The 24,791-nt window shown below is 41.9% G+C and overlaps 1 protein-coding gene across 1 annotated transcript in view; it reads right to left on the bottom strand.

Annotated features, from left to right (window-relative positions):
• The window catches only part of LOC141140045 (CD109 antigen-like), a 121,121-nt gene that overhangs the window by 53,297 nt on the left and 43,033 nt on the right, over positions 1 to 24,791 (bottom strand). Inside the window, exons 12-18 of the mRNA XM_073626807.1 lie at positions 23,422 to 23,517; positions 23,269 to 23,334; positions 21,888 to 22,070; positions 10,661 to 10,813; positions 10,466 to 10,495; positions 8,370 to 8,430; positions 3,838 to 3,940 (exon numbers count right to left, since the gene is read on the bottom strand). Of these exons, the coding sequence (XP_073482908.1) occupies positions 3,838 to 3,940; positions 8,370 to 8,430; positions 10,466 to 10,495; positions 10,661 to 10,813; positions 21,888 to 22,070; positions 23,269 to 23,334; positions 23,422 to 23,517 (692 nt within the window). The remainder of the gene's footprint in view (positions 1 to 3,837; positions 3,941 to 8,369; positions 8,431 to 10,465; positions 10,496 to 10,660; positions 10,814 to 21,887; positions 22,071 to 23,268; positions 23,335 to 23,421; positions 23,518 to 24,791) is intronic.

Raw genomic sequence — 24,791 nt, 5'->3', positions numbered from 1 at the left:
TGTGAGAGCTATTTAATGGATTTATTTGACTTGTTTGATTTTTTCCAGACTTTGCTCACTTCTTCCTCAAACTATGGTCAGCTACTAAATGTGGTCACTTGTTAGTTGTCCTCTTCACATGTTCCCCTTAATCCTCCTCTGCTTTTCAGTCACTTGTCAGTCATCCTGCTTTTCAGTCACTTGTCGAACAGCCATACTTCAAACTCATCCTTTGGTCATTATCCTCCTTAGAATTCTCTTTTATCTTTCTTTTCCTTCTTCCTCCTTACTTATCCTTTAAACTTTGTTTTCCTGCCCCCCAAATGTCAACCTCAGGTGTAATCCTTACTCATTTCAGCTCACATCCTTTCCTTCCCAGCTCCTTTAGACCCCTTTCTTCCATAACACGCAACATCTTCAACATTAAACCTCAGTTGTCATACTCATTAGTGTAGCAACTTCTTAGCATAGAATGCTGGCAGATTTAATTTTTGGCTCCTTCTGCAGACAAGAGAACAGTGATTATTTGCTCTGGTTCATTGAGGGTTTTGCAGGTTGAGAGCTTGACTTCTTCCTCCTGCTTCTGGAAGACGTTTCCAGAATATGGGGCTGGAGAGTCAAATGACCAACGTTGAATTTTATCAACCAATAAATATCAAAAAGACATTCTCTAGACTGAGTTATTGGAGCCAGCATGTGTGGACTGGTGCTTGTGGGGACATGCAGCCTCTATACTATTTGGAAGAACCAGGTATTACCAGCAGCTCCTGGGGGGGTAGCACTACATTAGTCAGTCTCACTCATCATTCTTACTAGCCACTCTCAGTAAGCAGAAGTAATCATTATCCTTAATCATCAGCTTCAGTCACCATCCCCATTCAGCTGCTTTGTTCATTGCCAAATTCCAGGGCAATTCTAAATGGTCAAAGCTCCAATTCTTCCAGGTAGTGTAGGGGCAGGCAAACTACCTTTAGAAGTTAAAATGATCTTGAGTGACTGGGATTTAGTCGATGACTGAGGACAACCACAAGTGAGTGAGGTTTGGAGAATGACTATAGCGGCCTGTAAAGGAGTCTTTTTCTTTTTGTTCAACCAGCGGGTTAAACACAAAAAAATGTATTGTATTCTGACAACAGGTGGACTATAGGTGACGGCACTGATTGAGTAGGGAAAATCCATCAGGCTGGTTGTGCAGAAGTCAATCAGTAGATTGGCTTCCATACAACGAGCCTGCCCATACATGGATCAAAATTCAAATAGTCTTTGCTGAACCAAACACATTTTCTATCAATATATGGCCACCTTAAAAGAACTATTGACAAGTGACCAGAGTTTGGAGAAAAAATAAGGAGAACCAGTGACAACTGACTGAAGTTTGGAGGATTTGCCAAGTTTTGGAGTAAAGCTGGCCATAGATGGGGGGCGTGGCCTGGAGAGCGATGGAGTAGGACGTGGGTGAAGGGAGCTCCTCTTGCCAATTATACTGCATGATATCCTGAGCAAGCATCTGAACTTACACAGACCCACAAAGCCTTCTCTATACATAGGGACCCAAGGGGAAACATGTATCCTCCGAAAAAAGCTGCGGATCCGGCTGATAAACTGGCTAAATACCGCCGCACGAACAAAGCTGGCCATAGATTAATAGAATTTTGAACGAAAATTCTTAGGAAAAGTTATAGGAAAATTTGTACAAAAATTACCAGAACATTCTCACAAAATGTGTTTGTCGTTTGAAAGATTTTGTTTGCTTTTAACATTTTAACATTTGATTTTGAATGAATGGGTATTACTAAATGAAAATGTACACCAAAATTTTTTTTGTTCAAGAAATATTTGTTTGTACGAGAATAGCCACTTATGTATGGGCTAACACAGCTGTCACTAATCACATAAGCAGAAGAGATGGGATTGAAGAACAACCAATAAGGAATGATCTATTAACTATAAACTTTATACTGTATGTACAGTGGGTAAAATAAGTATTGAACACGTCACCATTTTTCTAGGTAAATATATTTCTAAAGGTGCTATTCACATGAAATTCTCACCACATGTCAGTAACCACTCATGCAATTCACACATACAAAGAAACCAAAACAAATAGGTTCAGAAATTACTTTTGGGTAATAAAATGGAATGACACAGGGAAAAAGTATTGAACACGCTAACTTAAATGTATTTAATACTTCTTACAAAATCCTTTGTTGGTAATGACAGCTTCAAGTTGCCTCCTGTATGAAGAAACTAGTCACATGCATTGCCTGGGTGTGATTCTGGCCCATTCTTCCACACAAACAGTCTTCAAATTTTGAAGGTTCCATGGGCCTCTTCTATGAACTCTGATCGTTAGTTCTTTCCATAGATTTTCATGAGATGTTTCTTGTGTGACACCTTGGTAATGAGACACCTTTTTATAGGCCAATAATTGAAACATAACCAGCTGATATTAATTTGTACTGACAAGGGGCAGGATTGCTTTTTAAGTACTGATAGATTTCAGCTGGTGTCTTGGCTTTCCATGCCTTTTTGCACCTCTTTATACATGTTTTCAATACTTTTTCCCTGTGTCATACCATTTTATTACACATAACTTCATTTCTGAACTTATTTGTTTTGGTTTCTTTGTATGTATGGATTGCATGGGTTGTTATCGAAATGCGGTGAAAAGTTCATGTCAATAGCACCTTTATATTTACCTAGCAAAAATGGTGATGTGAGTAATACTTATTTTACCTGCTGTGTACAGTATCTCACAAAAGTGAGTACACCCCTCTCATTTTTGTAAATATTTTATTATATCTTTTCATGTGACAACACTGAAGAAATGACACTTTGCTTCAATGTACAATAGTGAGTGTACAGCTTGTATAACAGTGTAAATTTGCTGTCCCCTCAAAATAATGCAAAGGGGGCGCCGAAGCTGTAGCAGTCACTTACTGTTACATTCAGCAGCAGTGGCGCCACCCGACTCCCTAGAATCTCTCATCGCATCGTCCGCTGGCTTCTCTGCTGCCCACCGCACTGGTTTCTAGACTCGTCTGCCGCCTGTTGTCTAGCAACCAGTGACGTCACGTCATGAGGCCGAGGCGAGGCCCCAGCATTCAGAGCAGAGGAGGAACTTCTTCCTCCTTCTCGCCTGGTCAAATGTGGCTCCACCCACCTCCTCCATCTTTTCCAGGCAGTGCGGCTCAGAGCCTGAGGGAAGGAAGGGAGGCAGCTTGTGTCCATGTTCTAGAGCTCATCTAACAGCACTACTTGTATAGTAGTGTTAAATCAATTATTTCATGATAGATATGCGGAAGATATCATTGCTAACCTTTTAATAATGCTCTTTACCTGGCTGTAATGTGGACCCATGGGTCTGAATGCTTTCTAAGCCAGAGCCTGTATGCAAGGAAAGTTAAAAATTCTTATCTGCATACCTCCTCCAGGTTAATGAATTTAAATATTGGAACAACAGAGCCACAGTTCTGGCATTTTCAGAAAGAAAAGTCAGTAGTGGAAACCTCTGTAAACATAAAAACAGATTAGAAATTTCTAATCAGACAATGGAAGCTTGATCCTTCTATTAAACTTTTGCATCAGGTTTCTCAAACCTTTCCATGCCTGCGCTTTATGTGATAATAACTAAGCCCCTCCCCTTCATGACATTGTCAAAAAGGGGCAGGGCATAGGTGACCTTAAAATGATGCACCCCCCCCCATGACAGGAGCCAGTTTTGTACTGGCATGCCTTTGTAATAAAGTGAATTTGCTCTAATATGGACAAAGACCTGTGCGTGGATGTACTATGGTTCTGCATAGTAGAGCAACCCCATATCTCAAAACACTTTTTATAAAGAAAGTAGGTTTATACCTGATGTTTGCTTCTAGCCATATCCAGGTTTTATCAAACAGTGCCCCAAGATTTGGATTTGATGGTGATGATGGTTGTATGCTTAAATCTGTTGGCTGAAAATCTGAAAAAAATTATAATTAAAATATGCTACAGGCCTATCAGTTCACGAGTAACCAGAATCCAGAATATAATAAGTCTGTAGTGAGGTGCTACAAGCAGTACATATAAGAGGACAGCAGTAGTTTTAAAAATGATCTAATTCTTGTATGGACATTAGGGTTGATTTACTTAGGCCCCTTTCACACTGGGGCAGTTTGCAGGCACTATTGCGCTAAAAATAGCGCCTGTAAACCAACCTGAAACTGCCGCTGCTGTTTCTCCAGTGTGAAAGCCCGAGGACTTTCGCACTGGAGAGGTGCGCTGGCAGGAGGAAAAAAAAACTCATGCAAACAGCATCTTTGGAGCGGTGAAGGAGCAGTGTATATAAAATGGGGCAGCGCAGCTATACCGCCGGCATAGCGCCGCTGTAGCGGCGCTTTGCGGGCGGTTTTAACCCTTTAAAACTGCCCCGCTAGCTGCCGAATACCGCCGCTAAAACGATGGTAACGCGTCACTAAAAATAGCGGCATTTTACCGCCGACGCCCCCACCGCCCCAGTGTGAAAGGGGCCTAAAACTGCAGCATGCAAAATCTGGTGCAGCTCTGCATAGAAGCCAATCAGCTTACAGGTTTTTTTGTCAAACTTCATTGAACAAGCTGAAGTTAGAAGCTGATTGGCTACCATGAACATCTGCACCAGATTTTGCACTCTCCAGTTTTAGTAAATCCACCCCATTGCATTTTAAAATCAATCAACTGTCATAGTCTTCATAGTCCTAAATAAACCTGATAAATTCTATGTTGATGTAACTGCTGTTATATGTTAGCAGCATTTTTTACATGTGATTAGAGGGACTTCATATTTTCTGTGTAGACAACCTACAACCTGGCACATACTGTATGCTTAGGTAATGTAGTACCTGTTGTATTTTTTAGTATGTCTGGCTGCATAGTAGCACTTCTAAACTGCTTCCAAACATATTTTGTTTTTTAAATATTCAATGCATTACATAATGGTGAAATGATTTCAGACATACCTGTACCTATTTCTGTGTGGTCATTTTATACAATCATATGGAACAGAACTTTGTAGAAATGCTTGTGATTATTTTCACAAAAAAAATACTGTGAAAAGGTAAATTGCATGCATTGCAAGAAGCTGAATTGTGTTTTCTAATATCAAATTACAGACTGTTTATGTGAAATTATTTTTGGTAATGAACTATAATAAAGTTCATCGGTATTTTGTACACAAATAAGAGCAGTGGTAAGTTATTTGTTTTCTAGCCTCGTCTTTAACGACAAACAGCAATATTTTTGCAGGCTACCAGAGGTCTGCAAGTTGCATGAATTATAATTCTGAATCAGCATTCCTCCAAATTGTTCAAATACGCACTCATTTACATATAAAAGCCTGTGTCTAACAAGTATACCTTTTTCCAAGTTTCTAATATCTCATATACATGCTAGAATACGTCAAAGGGGAAGTGACAAGGCTCCATGGGATGGCTAAGCCCTGCTTGCTTTGCACATCCTAATTCAAAAGAAATTGTGGACTACATAGAAAAACGTCGATTAACAAATAAAAGTCTAAAAGTACAAACCTTTGTGGTGTCTGCTACAGTTAGAAAGCAGTCATAATACTTAAATTAGATATATTAAGGGATTTTAAACATTATTAGCTTGTTTTGGATATAGTAGGGAAGGTTTAAAAGGTTAGATTACCTTTATAAAAAAAATTCTGCCAATGCAGGTAAATAAAAAGAAACTGTGCAGCTTTCACTAAAGTTGGATAATGCCTCTACTATAGGGGTAGGCCATTTATGTACCTCCGGATGCCTGACTGAAAAACTACCAGAGATGGCATCATGTCCTGCCTTGTTTCTAGGATGTTGCTAAGACACTCCCAGCTATTACTGCTCACTCCCATCATCAGTGAGCTCTCAAACACCTGCACATGTGTGGTCCACTATCCAGTCCATCTCAGCATTGCTTCAGAGCTACTATAACACTGGAGAGATAATGCAGCCCATTTTGGGCTGCTGTTACCCAGCACCAAGACCTAGTTGTAAAATCTTTTACAGGGCCCTTTATCTATCATCCTTTGGGTCTTGGTTCTGCAGTTGCTGACAGATCTACCTGTGATTTTACTGCCCATGTGAGTATAATACGCTGACAACAGTGGCGTACCAAGTGGGGGGGGGGCGGGGGGGCAGGCCGCCCCGGGTGCTACACACTGGGGCGGTGTCAGGCCGGCATCCCCCCTCCGTGACTGAAGCAGTGACAGCACCGCGGGGTGGGTTTAGGCAGAGGCGCGGTGACAGGCAGGTAAGAGCAGGGAGAGGCGAGCTGTAGTGGAGTTGCAGGGGGGGCAGGGGTGCAGGGTGAAACCACTGCACCAACCATCCCTTTCTCTCGTGGGCGGGACTGCCTGAGCGGTCCCGGATGTCACACAGGCACAGCCAAGTAGAGTGAAGCCACCTCCCCTTCCTCTCTGGAGGGGGTCTGCACTGAAGGGGGTCTGTACTGAAGGGAGGGGGTCTGCACTGAAGGGGGGGTCTGCACTGAAGGGAGGGGGTCTGCATTGAATGGGGGGTCTGTACTGAATGGGGGGGTCTACACTGAAGGGAGGAAGTCTGCACTGAAGGGGGTGTCTGCACTGAAGGGGGTGTCTGCACTGAAGGGGGTCTGTGTAACATGCAGCGGGTCCAGAGTTGTGGGGGGCTGTATAATGTAAAGGGGTCCAGAGGTGCAGGGTGCTGTGTAATATAAATGGGTCCAGAGGTGCAGAGTGTTGTGTAATGTAAAGGGGTCCAGAGGTGCAGAGTGCTGTGTAATGTAAAGGGTCCAGAGATGCAGGGTGCTGTGTAATGTAAAGGGGTCCAGTGATGCAGGGTGCTGTGTAATGTAAAGGGGTCCAGAGGTGCAGGGGGCTGTGTAATGTAAAGGAGTCCAGAGGTGCAGGGGGCTGTGTAATGTAAAGGAGTCCAGAGGTGCATGTAAAGGGGTTCAGAGGTGTAGGGTGCTGTGTAATGTAAAGGGGTCCAGAGATGCAGGGTGCTGTGTAATATAAAGGGGTCCTGAGATGCAGGGTGCTGTGTAATGTAAAGGGGTCCAGAGGTGCAGGGTGCTGTATAATGTAAAGGGTCCAGAGATGCAGGGTGCTGTGTAATGTAAAGGGGTCCAGTGATGCAGGGTGCTGGGTAATGTAAAGGGGTCCAGAGGTGCAGGAGGCTGTGTAATGTAAAGGAGTCCAGAGGTGCAGGAGGATGTGTAATGTAAAGGGGTCCAGAGGTGCAGGGTGCTGTGTAATGTAAAGGGGTTCAGAGGTGCAGGGTGCTGTGTAATGTAAAGTGGGCCAGAGATGCAGGGTGCTGTGTAATGTAAAGGGGTCCAGAGGTGCAGGGTGCTGTGTAATGTAAAGGGGTCCAGAGGTGCAGGGTGCTGTGTAATGTAAAGGGGGCCAGAGGTGCAGGGTTCTGTGTACTGTAAAGGGGTGCAGGGGGCTGTGTAATGTAAAGGGGTCCAGAGATGCAGTTGTAGAGAGGGGGTACACAGTCATGACAGAGAGATATTGAAGGACGCAGAGGTATGCAGGGGGCACAGTGGGGTGTTTTTACATTTTAACATGGGGGGTGCCAGATATAGGATCCGCCCCGGGTGCTAAATGCTCTAGGTATGCCCCTGGCTGACAATATTGGATATTGTTTTTCACAAATGATTATGAATCATTAATTGTTTGATTTTTATGACATGGCTCTTCCACAGGTCTGTACTTATACGAACGTGAGCTGTCTCCTGATGAAGCAGGTTTTGTCCTGTGAAATGCATAGAGAATACAGCTTCAGCATTGCCACAGTATGTAATTTATTAGGCGGGCAATTTGGATGTAATCTGGTGAATGACTCACTACCTTGTATATCATTTGCCCTTTTATAAGTAGAGATGGTTATGTTACCTTTTTATATACATGTTTTGTCAAATTCTAGTAAAAATGTTGTATTTGTATAAACCTTGTTGCACTTGTGTATGAGCATCACTCTCCTTAAAGCCCCACGGGCCACTTGGTTTTTTGTGTTGGGACTGAGAGATGCTCAGATTGAAATATATGGAGGCTTCTTTTTCTTACAATACAAAACCACTATCAGATTTTTATGGCCAATGTTTTAACTTTTTTCCAGGTTTCCTAAAGTTTTCCAGGTTTATAAAATGTTTTTATTGCTGTCTGTGATTGTTTCCCCTGATTTCCTGTCCCAGACTATGCCAATCTCCAGGACAGGAAGGGAGAGGAAACTTCCAAATATGGACACCAAGATTAAGTCAGCCACCCTCCAAAACTAAGCAGAAACGGTTTGGGCTTTTATTTCAATGTCTTTGACTGCTTTCCTTTCAGTGTGGCATTACATGGATGTTGCTAATCTGTTTTATATTTTAAAATCAAGTAAACATACCTTCATGTGAAAGATAATATGTGCTTATCATTGCATCAGTCAAAGTATAGTATCCCCAAGGCTAAGGGTAAAAAGTGAAATTGTTAGTTTTTTTTTTAAGACTGGAGATGCATGCTTCATACAATTCATGGATCGATTTTAAAGTATATGACATAGACCAGGAAAAGCAATTAGCAATATTAAATGTGTACTAAGAAACCTTTATGTTCAGTAAAGTGCAGTAAAGCAAACTGTAAAGTGCAAAAACCTGCCCCAACCAATCAGAAATAGTTTTTTCCTAATTTTTATTATTCTAAACCACTGAAAAGTTAAATCCTTAATAATTTTCTTTAAAGTCTTTGTCTATGCAAAACCATTTTTTAGATCCAGGAAATGGTTTGATTCACTGTATAATTTTTATTGTGGTCCGTCTTCCCATTGAAAGAAATTCCCCCACCCCCCCATCTGTATTGGCAACCATTTTCGTCAAGAAAGAAAGTGAGGGGAAATCCAACATTTTAGAATTGCTCCCAGAACAAGAAGTGAGGGGACATCTTCTAACAGTCACCTGTTCCAGGAACATCTTTCTAAGAGGAGAATTCCCCTTGCTTAGGGAGATATCCTCTAACTTTCTTAGGGTTCACACAATGTCATATGCATGACAACCTATCACTCACCCGTTGGGGCTCCCAGATAAATGGGTCATTGACACTTGCAATTTAGTTTAACAAAAAGGTAAGAACTAATACTATATGCTACATCCACCCACAAATGATATTTCACCCACTGGCTTCTTACATCTCTTGGAGGCTCCATTGTTCAATGCTATGGACTATATAACACAAAATAAATGAAGAATCCAATAGGGATATTAGGTGACAATCTTAATAGACAAATTTGGTGTTCAGGACTAAGAACAGATGCACAAAAGTCTCACTAATGGAGTCCCTGAGCATTATAAGAAACCACAATGGTTTGCCTCTCTGACACCTGAAGATGAAATATCAGTTTTAAATGGACTGACCTTTGAAGGTTGAGCAAAGGCAAAGCAAAGGAAGCTTCAAATATAGGATAGAATCCAGGGGAAGTGCTACAAAACTCACTGCTCGGGTCATTTATTACCCGTGCGCTCATTCTCATCAATGGGTGTGAGACACAGAGGGATGAGAAATCCCATCTTTCTAATTCATGTGCTGCAATTTTTTATGACTCCTGTGTTCAAATTCTGTGATAAAGGTGCAAATGTTACAGGATTTTGGAAGCAGTTACATCATTACATCACCATTTCTATGGTTATGACTAAAAATGTGGGATCAGCATTGGAACAGGTTCTTCTTCATGTGGGTTTAAAAATATTTTTTTTGCACCACCTAAGAAAATTTATTAAAAAAACCTGAAGCACCAATCAGGTAAGTGTCTGATTCTTTCAACATACTTAGTAGGACATATAGGGGTAGATTTACTAAAACAGGAGAGTGCAAATTCTGGTGCAGTTTTGCATGGTAGCCAATCAACTTCCTACTTCTGCTTGCTCAATTAAGTTTTGACAATAAAACCTGGAAGCTGATTGGTTTCTATGCAGAGCTGCACCAGATTTTGTACTCACCAGTTTTAGTATATCAACCCGACACTGTTCCTAAAATACCCTTGTCTCACCTTGAGACAAAGGTGCACATACACATTAAATTAGGCCTGTTGTGATAGTAATTTGGGACTGCCATTGACCTAATAATGCTAGTTGACTGACTGTTTTGCACATCTATAGGCTGTAATACTTTCTGTATTACTGACCTTTAACAGACATAGAGATCAGAGACTTGGAAAAAAGTCAACATCCCTGTATATGTCAGCTGACTCAAAGTATTGCAGCCAGTATAACAGCAAGTCAGCTCACATTTTCAGAAAGAAAGTGCAACAATCATATCCTTCATTCTTCTTTCATGATAGGTTTCATTTAAATACTGTATTTACTTAGTGAAGGTTGACATTATATTTTAATTGCCTCTTTGTGTACCAGAGAAGTGAGCCTAGCTACAATTCTGAAATCTCCGACTGGTTGTTTATTACACATTTTACCAATTACATTTTATATAGGTACATGTAAAATCTTGACGTACCTGGGTGTAGCTCATATAAGATTTTTCCAACTAGGGAAAAGACAAAAATATTTTATATGTGTGTGCAACAACCACTTATTATTCTATTAGCATTTCAACAGTACAGAATAAAACAGAAACAATTGCAAACAAGAAATAACACTATAATATAAAAATATAAACATTTTCTTGAGTGACGTATTGAATTATACTCACTGTGTTTGGAGAAAAGTTACTTCCACCCTCAAAAAGATTGGCTCGTTTATCAATTATCTGCAGCCCCACCAAAGCATGGCTTTCTTTCACATTAATGGATAAAGACACATTTTTTGATGGCTTTGTATTGCTTTCACTCCAGGATAAAGTAACCTTTGAAATAAAAATAAATAGTCCTGTTGTACACATTTCGGGCTGAGAAGCTGTAGCTAGGAGCTGGCAAAAGTCAGTGATACCATTGGGCTTAGTCAAGAACAAACTTAAAGTAGTTCTAAAGTCAAAAGGTTTTTTAACTCAATGCCTTACCTACGTTAAGATAAAAAAACACCACCTCCACCAAATACTTACCTGAGTTCTCTCGCAATGCAGTGCTGTGCCTGTCTGCAGCAGCACTGGTCTCTTTTCCTGCTGTGTGTGTCTATGGATGCACATAGCCCAGCTCAGCAGAGAGTCTGCAGGTGTGCCCCATAGCACATAGCTTGCTATGAATGTACATGCGAGGGATGAGGAGTGGACAGCGCTGGTGGGGGACTCCAGAAAGAGGAGGTAAGGGACTGCTTTGTGCAATAACAAAGCACAGAGCAGGTAAGTATAAAACACTTTTTTTTATTTGAGGGAAATAAATAGGAGCCTTTCATATCACTTAACTGGATCTTGGTGAGTGATAGGTCATCTAGCATTTTTGAAAAGCTAACAGACTAAATCTGAAGCTGCCTGCGACCTATAGATTGGTTCAGTGGTGGCTGGTGGTATATTTTTTTTGGGGGGGGCAGCAAACACGCCACCCGCCACACCCCCCCTTGTCGGTTGGTTGGGTCACAGGCACCCCCCAAAAAAAATCATTGGAATGCATGCATCCGGCGCCCTGCATGTAGATTAGGGGCGTATGGATGGGCGGCCACTGGATTGGTTACTTCTTACTTCCATAAACCATGAGAAGTACTTACTCTCTGTTTTTACTGATTTTTTTCTCTGTTTTTTACTGTATATTGATATGATTTCACAACATACTGTATATTACTGTGGAAAAGAAACTTTGGCTTTATATATGGAGGCTAAAAAGTTGATTTTATTGTCTCCTGTATGCTTTTCTAAAACAGAACATGTAAGTTCTTTCTACTGCTGAAAGAACTTCCTATGTGTAAATATGAGTTTTTAAACCTTAAGGCCCCTTTGACATTTGGCGGATCCGCTCGGCGGACTCCGCTAGCTCAGCGGGAGATTGATCCATTTATCCCCGCTGAGCCAGCGGATGACAGGTCGGTCTCTGCTCACTGTGCTCACTGCTCACTTCCCATAGAGCAGAGTCCCGCTCTCCTTTATGGGAAGATCGGATGAAAACAAACAGCATGTCCGTTTTCATCTGATCCCATTCGATGCGCTGGACGGTCTGTTTTGAGTGGATCTTGTCCAATCAGATGGCAGGCGCGTGTCAGACACATCTCCGCTGACATTTGCCTGCCCATATAAGTCAATGGGTTTCCCGCTCGGATCGGTTGAAAAACAGACAGGCGGATCCAAGCAGTCCTATCGTGTGAAAGGGGCCTAATAAAACTTTTGCAAAATAAATAAAAATAAATAAGTTCAGCAATTTGTACACTGGAAATTAAGTAATCATTGAGCATCACTAACATACTGGTGAAAAAAGAAGTGTCTGTTTTGATTATGGCTAAAAATCTAATTCAGATTTCAATTGTCAACAGGAATTTGAGAATCTGAACCTAAAAGGTGTTTTTGGGTAGCAATATCATGCAATTGCTGGCACCAGCATATTCCATGTACTGATACATATCTCCTATTTGGACAATGAAGCTTCAAGATGCCAAATGATGCCCTAAAATTCAGGGTGCCTGCAGTATGCCAATGCTGACTTTTCTTCGTGTTTAAGTTCCACCCACATCCCACAATGCAATGTGGTCCCTACATTCTATTTTGGGATAGAAGAAACATTTTATTAACTTTTAATTAGTGAGCCATTGACCTAAACTGGCACTAATTTGCATGTAAATTTATTTTTTCAAAATCAGATGAAAATTGCATAAGTGTTGCTTTAAATGCCAGCTGTCTAATACTTGCCATGCAGCTGGTTAATACAATCTGATTATAGAGTCTCTGTAGAATTTCCCTTAGATTTATCAACAAATATGTAAGTAAAACAGTTCCCACTAGACATGTGCACACTGAAATATTTTGTTTCGGAATTTCGTTTTCGTCTGAAAAATACATTTATTTAGTTACTCCCAAAATTCTTTTTTATTTATTTCATTTTTCATTAAAAATTGCATTCTTCCGAAAATCCAAATGAATTAACCACTTGCCGACCACCTCACGCCGATGTACGTCGGCAGAATGGCACGGGCAGGCAGAATCACATACCTGTACGTGATCAGCCTCCCGCGGGTGGGGGGTCCGATCGGACCCCCCCCCCCCGGTGCCTGAGGCGGTCGGCTTTGGTCTGGGAGCGATGAGAGGTGAGGAGGAGACCATCCATTCGTGGCCCCCCCCTCGCGATCGCTCCCAGCCAATGAGAATCATTCTTCTGCTGCTGTATGCTAAACAGCAGCAAAGGAAATGATGTCATCTCTCCTCGGCTCGGTATTTTCCGTTCCGGCGCCGAGGAGAGAAGACTGCAATGTGAGTGTAAAACACTACACACACAGTAGAACATGCCAGGCACACTTTACACCCCCCATCACCCCCCGATCCCCCCCGATCACCCCCCAATCACCCCTCCCCCCCCTGTCACACTGACACCAAGCAGTTTTTTTTTTTTTTTCTGTGTACTGCATGGTGTCAGTTTGTGACAGTTAGTGTGGTAGGGCAGTTAGTGTTAGCCCCCTTTAGGTCTAGGGTACCCCCTAACCCCCCTAATAAAGTTTTAACCCCTTGATCACCCCCCGTCACCAGTGTCGCTAAGCGATCATTTTTCTGATCGCTGTATTAGTGTCACTGGTGACGCTAGTTAGGGAGGTAAATATTTAGGTTCGCCGTCAGCGTTTTACTGCGACAGGGACCCCCATATACTACCTAATAAATGTTTTAACCCCTTGATTGCCCCTTAGTTAACCCTTTCACCACTGATCACCGTATAACTGTTACGGGTGACGCTGGTTAGTTAGTTTATTTTTTATAGTGTCAGGGCACCCGCCGTTTATTACCGAATAAAGGTTTAGCCCCCTGATCGCTCGGCGGTGATATGCGTCCCCCCAGGCAGCGTCAGATTAGCGCCAGTACCGCTAACACCCACGCAGGCAGCATACGTCTCCCTTAGTGGTATAGTATCTGAACGGATCAATATCTGATCTGATCAGATCTATACTAGCGTCCCCAGCAGTTTAGGGTTCCCAAAAATGCAGTGTTAGCGGGATCAGCCCAGATACCTGCTAGCACCTGCGTTTTGCCCCTCCGCCCGGCCCAGCCCAGCCCAGCCCACTCAAGTGCAGTATCGATCGATCACTGTCACTTACAAAACACTAGACGCATAAGTGCAGCGTTCGCAGAGTCAGGCCTGATCCCTGCGATCGCTAACAGTTTTTTTGGTAGCATTTTGGTGAACTGGCAAGCACCAGCCCCAGGCAGCATCAGGTTTGCGCCAGTACCGCTAACACCCACGCACGCACCGTACACCTCCCTTAGTGGTATAGTATCTGAACGGATCAATATCTGATCCGATCAGATCTATACTAGCGTCCCCAGCAGTTTAGGGTTCCCAAAAACGCAGTGTTAGCGGGATCAGCCCAGATACCTGCTAGCACCTGCATTTTACCCCTCTGCCCGGCCCAGCCCAGCCCACCCAAGTGCAGTATCGATCGATCACTGTCACTTACAAAACACATAACTGCAGCGTTCGCAGAGTCAGGCCTGATCCCTGCGATCGCTGTTTTTTTGGTAGCGTTTTGGTGAAGTGGCAAGCACCAGCGGCCTAGTACACCCCGGTCGTAGTCAAACCAGCACTGCAGTAACACTTGGTGACGTGGCAAGTCCCATAAGTACAGTTCAAGCTGGTGAGGTGACAAGCACAAGTAGTGTCCCGCTGCCACCAAGAAGAAGACAAACAGGCCCGTCGTGCCCATAATGCCCTTCCTGCTGCATTCGCCAATCCTAATAATTGGGAACCCACCGCTTCTGCAGCACCCGTACTTCCCCCATTCACATCCCCAACCAAATGCAGTCGGCTGCATGAGAGGCATTTTTATGTCCTCCTGAGTACCCCTACCCAACGAACCCCCCCAAAAAAGATGTCGTGTCTGCAGCAAGCGCGGATATAGGCGTGACACCCGCTATTATTGTCCCTCCTGTCCTGACAATCCTGGTCTTTGCATTGGTGAATGTTTTGAACGCTACCTTACACTAGTTGAGTATTAGCGTAGGGTACAGCATTGCACAAACTAGGCACACTTTCACAGGGTCTCCCAAGATGCCATCGCATTTTTAGAGACCCGAACCTGGAACCGGTTACAGTTATAAAAGTTACAGTTACAAAAAAAAGTGTAAAAAAAAAAAAAAAAAACACAAAAAAATATATAAAATAAAAAAAATAGTTGTCGTTTCATTGTTCTCTCTCTCTATTCTCTCTCTGTTGCTCTGCTCTTTTTTACTGTATTCTATTCTGCAATGTTTTATTGTTATTATGTTTTATCATGTTTGCTTTTCAGGTATGCAATTTTTTATACTTTACCGTTTACTGTGTTTTATTGTTAACCATTTTTTTGTCTTCAGGAACGCAGTTCACGACTTTGAGTGGTTATACCAGAATGATGCCTGCAGGTTTAGGTATCATCTTGGTATCATTCTTTTCAGCCAGCGGTCGGCTTTCATGTAAAAGCAATTCTAGTGGCTAATTAGCCTCTAGACTGCTTTTACAAGCAGTGGGAGGGAATGCCCCCCCCACCGTCTTCCGTGTTTTTCTCTGGCTTTCCTGTCTCAACAGGGAACCTGAGAATGCAGCCGGTGATTCAGCCAGCTGACCATAGCGCTGATCAGAGACCAGAGTGGCTCCAAACATCTCTATGGCCTAAGAAACCAGAAGCTACGAGCATTTCATGACTTAGATTTCGCCGGATGTAAACAGCGCCATTGGGAAATTGGGAAAGCATTTTATCACACCGATCTTGGTATGGTCAGATGCTTTGAGGGCAGAGGAGAGATCTAGGGTCTAATAGACCCCAATTTTTTCAAAAAAGAGTACCTGTCACTACCTATTGCTATCATAGGGGATATTTACATTCCCTGGGATAACAATAAAAATGATTAAAAAAAAAATAAAAATGAAAGGAACAGTTTAAAAATAAGATAAAAAAGCAAAAAAAAAAAAAAAAAGCACCCCTGTCCCCCCCTGCTCTCGCACTAAGGCGAACGCAAGCTTCGGTCTGGCGTCAAATGTAAACAGCAACTGCACCATGCATGTGAGGTATCACCGCGAAGGTCAGATCGAGGGTAGTAATTTTAGCAGTAGACCTCCTCTGTAAATCTAAAGTGGTAACCTGTAAAGGCTTTTAAAAATGTATTTATTTTGTTGCCACTGCACGTTTGTGCGCAATTTTAAAGCATGTCATGTTTGGTATCCATGTACTCGGCCTAAGATCATCTTTTTTATTTCATCAAACATTTGGGCAATATAGTGTGTTTTAGTGCATTAAAATTTTAAAAAGTGTGTTTTTTCCCCAAAAAATGCGTTTGAAAAATCGCTGCGTAAATACTGTGTGAAAAAAAAATGAAACACCCACCATTTTAATCTGTAGGGCATTTGCTTTTAAAAAATATATAATGTTTGGGGGTTCAAAGTAATTTTCTTGCAAAAAAAAATAATTTTTTCATGTAAACAAAAAGTGTCAGAAAGGGCTTTGTCTTCAAGTGGTTAGAAGAGTGGGTAATGTGTGACATAAGCTTCTAAATGTTGTGCATAAAATGCCAGGACAGTTCAAAACCCCCAAAATGACCCCATTTTGGAAAGTAGACACCCCAAGCTATTTGCTGAGAGGCATGTCGAGTCCATGGAATATTTTATATTGTGACACAAGTTGTGGGAAAAAGACAATTTTTTTTTTTTTTTGCACAAAGTTGTCACTAAATGATATATTGCTCAAACATGCCATGGGAATATGTGAAATTACACCCCAAAATACATTCTGTGGCTTCTCCTGAGTACTGGGATACCACATGTGTGAGACTTTTTGGGAGCCTAGCCGCGCACGGGACCCCGAAAAACAAGCACCGCCTTCAGGCTTTCTAAGGGTGTAAATTTTTGATTTCACTCTTCACTGCCTATCACAGTTTCGGAGGCCATGGAATGCCCAGGTGGCACAAAACCCCCCCAAATGACCCTATTTTGGAAAGCAGACACCCCAAGATATTTGCTGAGAGGTATAGTGAGTATTTTGCAGACCTCACTTTTTGTCACAAAGTTTTGAAAATTAAAAAAAGAAAAAAAAATTTTTTTTTCTTGTCTGTCTTCATTTTCAAAAACAAATGAGAGCTGCACAATACTCACCATGCCTCTCAGCAAATAGCTTGGGGTGTCTACTTTCCAAAATGGGGTCATTTGGGGGGGTTTTGTGCCACCTGGGCATTCCATGGTCTCCGAAACTGTGATAGGCAGTGAAGAGTGAAATCAAAAATTTACACCCTTAGAAATCCTGAAGGCGGTGATTGGTTTTCGGGGCCCTGTACGTGGTTAGGCTCCCAAAAAGTGCCACACATGTGGTATCCCCATACTCAGGAGAAGCAGCTAAATGTATTCTGGGGTGCAATTCCACATATGCCCATGGCCTGTGTGAGCAATATATCATTTAGTGACAACTTTGTTAAAAAAAAAAAAATGTGTCACTTTCCCGCAACTTGTGTCAAAATATAAAATATTCCATGGACTCAACATGCCTCTCAGCAAATAGCTTGGGGTGTCTACTTTCCAAAATAGGGTCATTTGGGGGGTTTTGTGCCATCTGGGCATTTTATGGCCTTCAAAACTGTGATAGGTAGTGAGGAGTGAAATCAAAAATTTACGACCTTAGAAATCCTGAAGGCGATGATTGGTTTTCGGGGCCCTGTACGCGGCTAGGCTCCCAAAAAGTCCCACACATGTGGTATCCCTGTACTCAGGAGAAGCAGCTGAATGTATTTTGGGGTGCAATTCCACATATGCCCATGGCCTGTGTGAGCAATATATCATTTAGTGACAACTTTTTTTTTTTTTTTTTCATTATTCAATCACTTGGGACAAAAAAAATTAATATTCAATGGGCTCAACATGCCTCTTAGCAATTTCCTTGGGGTGTCTACTTTCCAAAATGGGGTCATTTGGGGGGAGTTTGTACTGCCCTGCTATTTTAGCACCTCAAGAAATGACATAGGCAGTCATAAACTAAAAGCTGTGTAAATTCCAGAAAATGTACCCTAGTTTGTAGACGCTATAACTTTTGCGCAAACCAATAAATATACGCCTATTGACATTTTTTTTACCAAAGACATGTGGCCGAATACATTTTGGCCTAAATGTATGACTAAAATTGTACGTGTGTACTTAGTTCTAGCTATTTTACTACCCCTCCTCTTTGGTTACAATCGGCCAATAACATTCATCATCATCATTATTTTTATTTTACTCCCCCCACCCAATTCCAGCAGGGATCTTTTCTCTCTATGTCGAATCTTTTCTCTCTATGTCGAATCTTTTCTCTCTATATAGAATGATCTTGGACTACAACCCCTGGCAAAAATTATGGAATCACCAGTCCCTGAGGATGTTCCTTCAGTTGTTTATTGTTGTAGAAAAAAAGCAGATCACAGACATGGCCAAAAACTAAAGGCATTTCAAATGGCAACTTTCTGGCTTTAAGAAACACTAAAAGAAATCAAGAAAAATAATTGTGGTGGCCAGTAACAGTTAGATTTATAGAACAAGCACAGGGAATAAAATATGGAATCACCCAACTCTGAGGAAAAAATTATGGAATCATGAAAAACAAACAAACAAAATAACACTCCAACACATCACTAGTACTTTGTTGCACCACCTCTGGGTTTTATAACTGCTTGCTGTCTCTGAGGCATTGACTTAAAGGGGTTGTAAAGGTAATTTTTTTTTTCTTTAAAAATAACAAACATGTTATACTTACCTTCACTGTGCAGCTCGTTCTGCACAGAGTGGCCCCGAACCTGCTTTTCTGGGGTCCCTCGGCGGCTGTCTCAGCTCCTCCCCGCAATAACGAACCACCTTAATGAGAGCTCCCTCGCATGGTGGTTAGTTATTGCGGGCGCGCTCCCGTGATACAGCCGGCGGCTATAGCCGCTCGCTGTATCACTCGGCCCCACCCCCCGGCGCGCTGAGTCATTGGATGTGATTGACAGCAGCGCGAGCCAATGGCTGCGCTGCTTTCAATCCATCCACTATAGCCAATCAGCGACCAGGCTGATCGGCTGAATGGAGGACGGGAACGAGCAGGCGAGTTTTTGAGGTGTCAGGTAAGTAAAACGGGGGGGGCTGGGGGCGGCGGTATTATCAAAAGTTTTTTCACCTTAATGCATAGAATGCATTAAGGTGAAAAAATTTATACCTTTACAACCCCTTTAATGAGTGATAAACAGTACTCTTCATCAATCTGGCTCCAGCCTTCTCTGATTGCTGATGCCAAATCATCTTTGCAGGTTGGAGCCTTGTCATGGACCATTTTCTTTAACTTCCACCACAGATTTTCAATTGGATTGAGATCCGGACTGTTTGCAGGCCATGACATTGACCTTATGTGTCTTTCTTCAAGGAATTCATCATCTCCAAACATCCTTTCAATAGATGGGATAAGAAAAGTGTCCAAAATTTCAATGTAAACCTGTGCATTTATTATTAATGACAGCCATCTCCCCAGTGCCTTTACCTGACATGCAGCCCCATATCATAATTGACTGTGGAAATTTGCATGTTTTCTTCAGACAGTCGTCTGCATAAATCTCATTGGAACGGCACCAAACAAAAGTTCCAGCATCATCACCTTGCCCAATGCAGATTCGAGATTCATCACTGAATATGACTTTCATCCGATCATCCACAGTCCACGATTGCCTTTCCTTAGCCCATTGTAACCTTGTTTTTTTGTGTTTAAGTGTTAGAGATGGCTTTCTTTTAGCTTTTCTGTATGTATATCCCATTTCCTTTAGGCGATTTCTTACAGTTCGGTCACAGATGTTGACTCCAGTTTCCTCCCATTTGTTCCTCATTTGTTTTGTTGTACATTTTCTGTTTTCAAGGCATATTGCTTTAAGTTTTCTGTCTTAACGCTTTGATGTCTTCCTTGGTCTACCAATATGCTTGCCTTTAACCACCTTTCCATGTTGTTTGTATTTGGTCCATGTTTTAGACACAGCCAATTGTGAACAACCAACATCTTGTGCAACACTGCGTGATGATTTACCCTCTTTACCTACATACTAACAAGCAGATTTAATCTGATGCAGGTGTTAGTGTTTGTAATGAAAATTTACAGGGTGATTCCATAATTTTTTCCTCAGAATTGAGTGATTCCATAATTTATTCCCTGTGCTTGTTCTATAAATCTAACTGTTACTGGCCACCACAATTATTTTTCTTGATTTCTTTTAGTGTTTCTTAAAGCCAGAAAGTTGCCATTTGAAATGCCTTTAGTTTTTGGCCATGTCTGTGATCTGCTTTTTTTTTACAACAATAAACAACTGAAGGAACATCCTCAGGGACTGGTGATTCCATAATTTTTGCCAGGGGTTGTAATAGAGCTAAGGTTAGGCACATTCGACCACAGGTTTGATGGACACAGATTGTTATTGTCAGCATCATGTCGAATCTCCTATCTATATCGAACTGTTGTCGCAACGAAAGCGAAAATAAAGCATTTGTTTATGTTGGATCTTTCGTCTTTCAGATTCTGCACTTTCGTTATTGTTTGCTAAAATGATAACGAAAATACCTGAAATTCGGACGAAAATGCATTCGGACGAAAACGAATGCACATGTCTAGTTCCCACCTGTCCACACTCTCAAAAGCAAGAGGAGGGGGAGCCCAGATACATTTTCGTAAGTGTCTCCGTTACTAAATTTCATCTGGAGTAGACTTTATATCCGGCTTCTATCAAAGTCACGTCCATGGCACCTTTATAGACATGGATATTCCAGGCTCACCAATCCTGTTTCCCAATTTCCACATTGAGATTTGTTTCCCAGGCTATCTGATAAGACAATTTGGAGGGTGGAGTCGCAAATAGCCTATACAACATCGATATGCCTCTATGATCAATGAAGTGTCCGATACTATAGAGTCCTTTGTCAGTCCAATACTGGAACTGTTAGTATTGGAGGCCTGGCGGGAATGTAGGGTTATTGAAGAGGGGAGCCCCTGGGGTTTGGTGGGAGCGAAGTGGCCATCTCCTACAGAAAGAGTCCCATAAATTTAGAGAATGGGAAAGAGTAGGGTTTAGAATTGCTTTGCCAAATTTCTAGGAGACTCACTGGACTAAGTCAATTATTAAGGGGAGAAAAGCCTGAGCCTCAAAGAAGACCCAACCCAGTCGATAATGGGTGGAGTAGAGTTGGATTCTTTAAATGAACTAAGTTGCAATATAATACTTCTGGAAGTCAGCAACCCCCTGACCCCCTAAGTCTTTAGGGGCATACATTGCTGCCTCTGGTTCCCCATATAAATGTAAAAATTATAACTTGAAATGTATGACATGCAGACACCAGCACCAGAACAAAGAGTATTGAGACTTGAGGCGCTGTATCACAGAGTCCTCTAGATTGATATTTATCACTTCTGACTTATACAATTGACTGGGTAACCCCGAGATGTTTCTAAACCAGGTTAGGAGAGATAAACCAATCAGCTACTAATTTCAGCTTGTTCAATTAGGCTTTGACAAAAAACTTAGAAGCTGAGTTACTAAGCTGGTTACTAAGCACAGCCGCGCCAGATTCTGTGTGTACCAGTTTTAGTAAATCTTGCCTATATTGTTCTTGCTGTCATACACTTTACATATGGTGAGTTTTATGGTTGACCTTTATCTTGCTCATGAGAGAAGATCATGAGAAATGTCAAAGTGCATAATCAACAATCCATATGAGCGAAAATACAGGAGAAAAATGTATATTATAAAGAGACTAAATCAGAGAAATATTAACTTTTTGTAAAAATAAAATGGAAGTTGACAGCTGTAACATATTAGTTTGTTCGTGTACCGATAGGTATATTAAAATAACAGCAATTACCTTATTCTGAAACAAGCCTTTTACAGGAAACATGTAAGAGGTTTGTACAATATCACCATATTCATTATTATTGTAAAAGTAAAGGATGAGATTGACATTGGGAGCCCAGGAGTGCTCTGGAGTGAGGCTGAATGAGGTCCTGTTTTGCCTCCCAGCAGACACAATCAGACCTTTAGCCATAACCTGCAATATAAAAAAAAATGTTTGGCAAAATACAGAAGTTAGTAATAATTGTTTTATATAGTGTTAATTCTGGTACCAACTCCAGGAGCATTGTGGGCCTACCATAAATCTACTTGTAGACAGGGCCAGTTGATTGGGCCTTGAGATGGAGTAAAGGTACACAAAGTCCAAGGTAGGTGGCACCATTATTATTTGGTAAAGCAAAAGTAACAACACATGGAAGATGTCGGCAAGGAGCTCACTTATAGTTCTAAATACTATGGCATGGAGATCCAATATTACAGGTAACGCGGATGTAACAGCTCTCAACACTGTTGGTGGTAATTTAACACAGTCTTTGTATTTGAGAAGGAGATTTCGGTAGGTAATGTTACCGTAACAGCATCTGATGAAGGAGGTGACTGACAGGCAGTACAGTGGTGCAGGCACCTTTAGTAACCAGGTAGGCGGGTCCTTGTCCCAACTCTCTAGGGTTTCCGAAAAGCAGAGCCAAGCGGAGTGTCCCTGCACTGTTACCTCTAGACTGGAACCTCTCCCTAGCGTTAAGTGCACTGTTCCTAGCCAGCAGAAATCCTGTCTCTACATTTCTCACTTCACAAATGTGTGCCAGCTGCAGTGGGACAGTGCTATTTATTAGCATTGCCCCCACTTAAGATGGACTTGGAGGTCAGCCAGTGCAGCAGGGTCCAATCGGACTGCTGCTCTCCTGATGACACCTATGGAGCCTTCAGAGGAACAAAGCTTCTCTCAACCTCCATTACTCTCTGCACAGCAGCCAGCTGAAAGGCGTTACCTACAGTGGGGAGGATAAACTGCACCTGCCTACATGCTGTTTACTAGAAATATGTACACTGATTGTGTGGGCAACACAGTAGCTGCGTTGTTAGCACTTCTGCCTAGCAACACTAGGGTCGTTGGTTCAAAACCCAACCATAACATTACCTGCCTGGAGTTTGCATGTTCTCCTTGTGCCCGTGTAGTTTTCTTTCCACACTCCAAAGACATGCTAGTAGGTAATTGGCTCCTGTCAAAATTATCCCTAGTATGTGTATGTGCTGTATAAATGTGAGTTAAGGACGTTCGATTGTAAGCTTCTTGAGGTCAGGGACTGGTGTTGTATATAAAGCACTGCGTAAACGGTGCTATATAAGTACTTGTAATAAATATATTCTGCATGTTCAAATTTCATACAACATACCACATAAAAGAGCTCTTCCACTTCTGTAGGGTAGGCATCAATCTCAAATTGAAAGGGAGTTCCGACCTGATATTAAAATAATACAAGTGAGTATCATCCTTTACTTTGGCATTTAGAAGTTAAATATAAAAAATTTTCATTCATTTAAATTACCGTTATGGGTGAATGTGGATCTTTAATCTGGATGTATGCGTTCATGCCATATGATTTGTACAAGTACCAGGTTTGAGTGTTATTCCGATACTCAACCTGAAAATAAAAAATATATGTTTTTAATAATGCTAGGAAAATGCAGAGGATTTATATTACCTGAAAACAACTACTACTAAATTTATAGTAATACTACATCTAAAATAGCCCATAGGATATTAACACAAGGTGCAACTGACACGTGGCACTTTAGTTGCTTTTTGCTGCCTACCTACAGTGACCTGATCATCTTCAGCTGTCAAAACCTCTCCTGCTGCCATCTGCTGCTTTTATGAGTATTCAAGGCCTAGCCTTGCATGCAAAGCTACATTTCTTCTGTGTTGTGGTATAACCTGCGGTATTCCAAACGCATGGGTTCAGCTGTCTGGGTGCCTCTAATTTAGTGTCCACTAACGGTTCTGGTGCTGCATGCTGTGCACCTTCTGAAGGACCTGACACTGACAGATAGATTATTGTTGTCTGGTTGTATCCTTGCAAATTTTACAGTCTCCCTTATACCTGTTAAATGTGGCCCCCTGCTCAGCTCTATACCTGGAGGATTTCACAAAAGTAATGCATCTACCATATTGTCTCTATGGCCCCTGAGCCTGCAGCCACTGAGACCTTGTCTGATACTTTCAATTCCCTTGTTCAATGTGTTTTTATTGGTTTAGTAGGTTACAATGGTAGTAAGGCACATGGGTTATAGTTATAATAATTGAAAATTTGGCCAAGTAGACCAGGTTAACATCATATAACAAAACAGAAGAGGTTACAATAAGTAAAAAAGTGGTCACCTAACAGTGTTATGGCCAGGATAACTTTTTTAACATAAACAATGCTTTAGAAGGGGCCTGCCAGAGTTTATAGTGTTGTAACCAAGGGCGGCGGGTGTAGATAGGCGATCAGATATAGCCAAATGTCATTAGAATTGTTGAGTGACTAGCTGGGCATCCCAAACTGCCTACAGTTTTGGGGAGGAGAAGAGTGAGCAGAGGGGAAAAGAAAGGTGGCGAGAGGAAAAGGGGTCAGGGTTGGGGGTCCCAGAGGTCTGCCAGGTGAAAGCACATGAAAACAATGTATCGTCAAAGGAATAGTAGGTCAGCTCAGAAGTAGTAGTGCAGTGTCAAAGTGTGGAGGGAGGTCTACCCTTGGCTGTCAGGTCTTTCACTATTTTGTGATCCTATCTTTTAGCACTGCCTCAATCTTGACATAAACCATTGCTTGTGTCACCCTATTTTAGTTTCAACCAAGTTGAATGAGCAAGATTTCCATGCTTTCACTATGGTTTGCTCGGCAGCCATGGTTGCTCGCTATAATAATTTAAATTGGGT

Source organism: Aquarana catesbeiana, linkage group LG04 (genome assembly GCF_042186555.1).
Source record: "Aquarana catesbeiana isolate 2022-GZ linkage group LG04, ASM4218655v1, whole genome shotgun sequence".
NCBI lineage: Eukaryota > Metazoa > Chordata > Amphibia > Anura > Ranidae > Aquarana > Aquarana catesbeiana.
The sequence above is the reverse complement of the archived record's forward strand: the minus strand, read 5'-3'. Positions and strand labels throughout refer to the sequence as shown.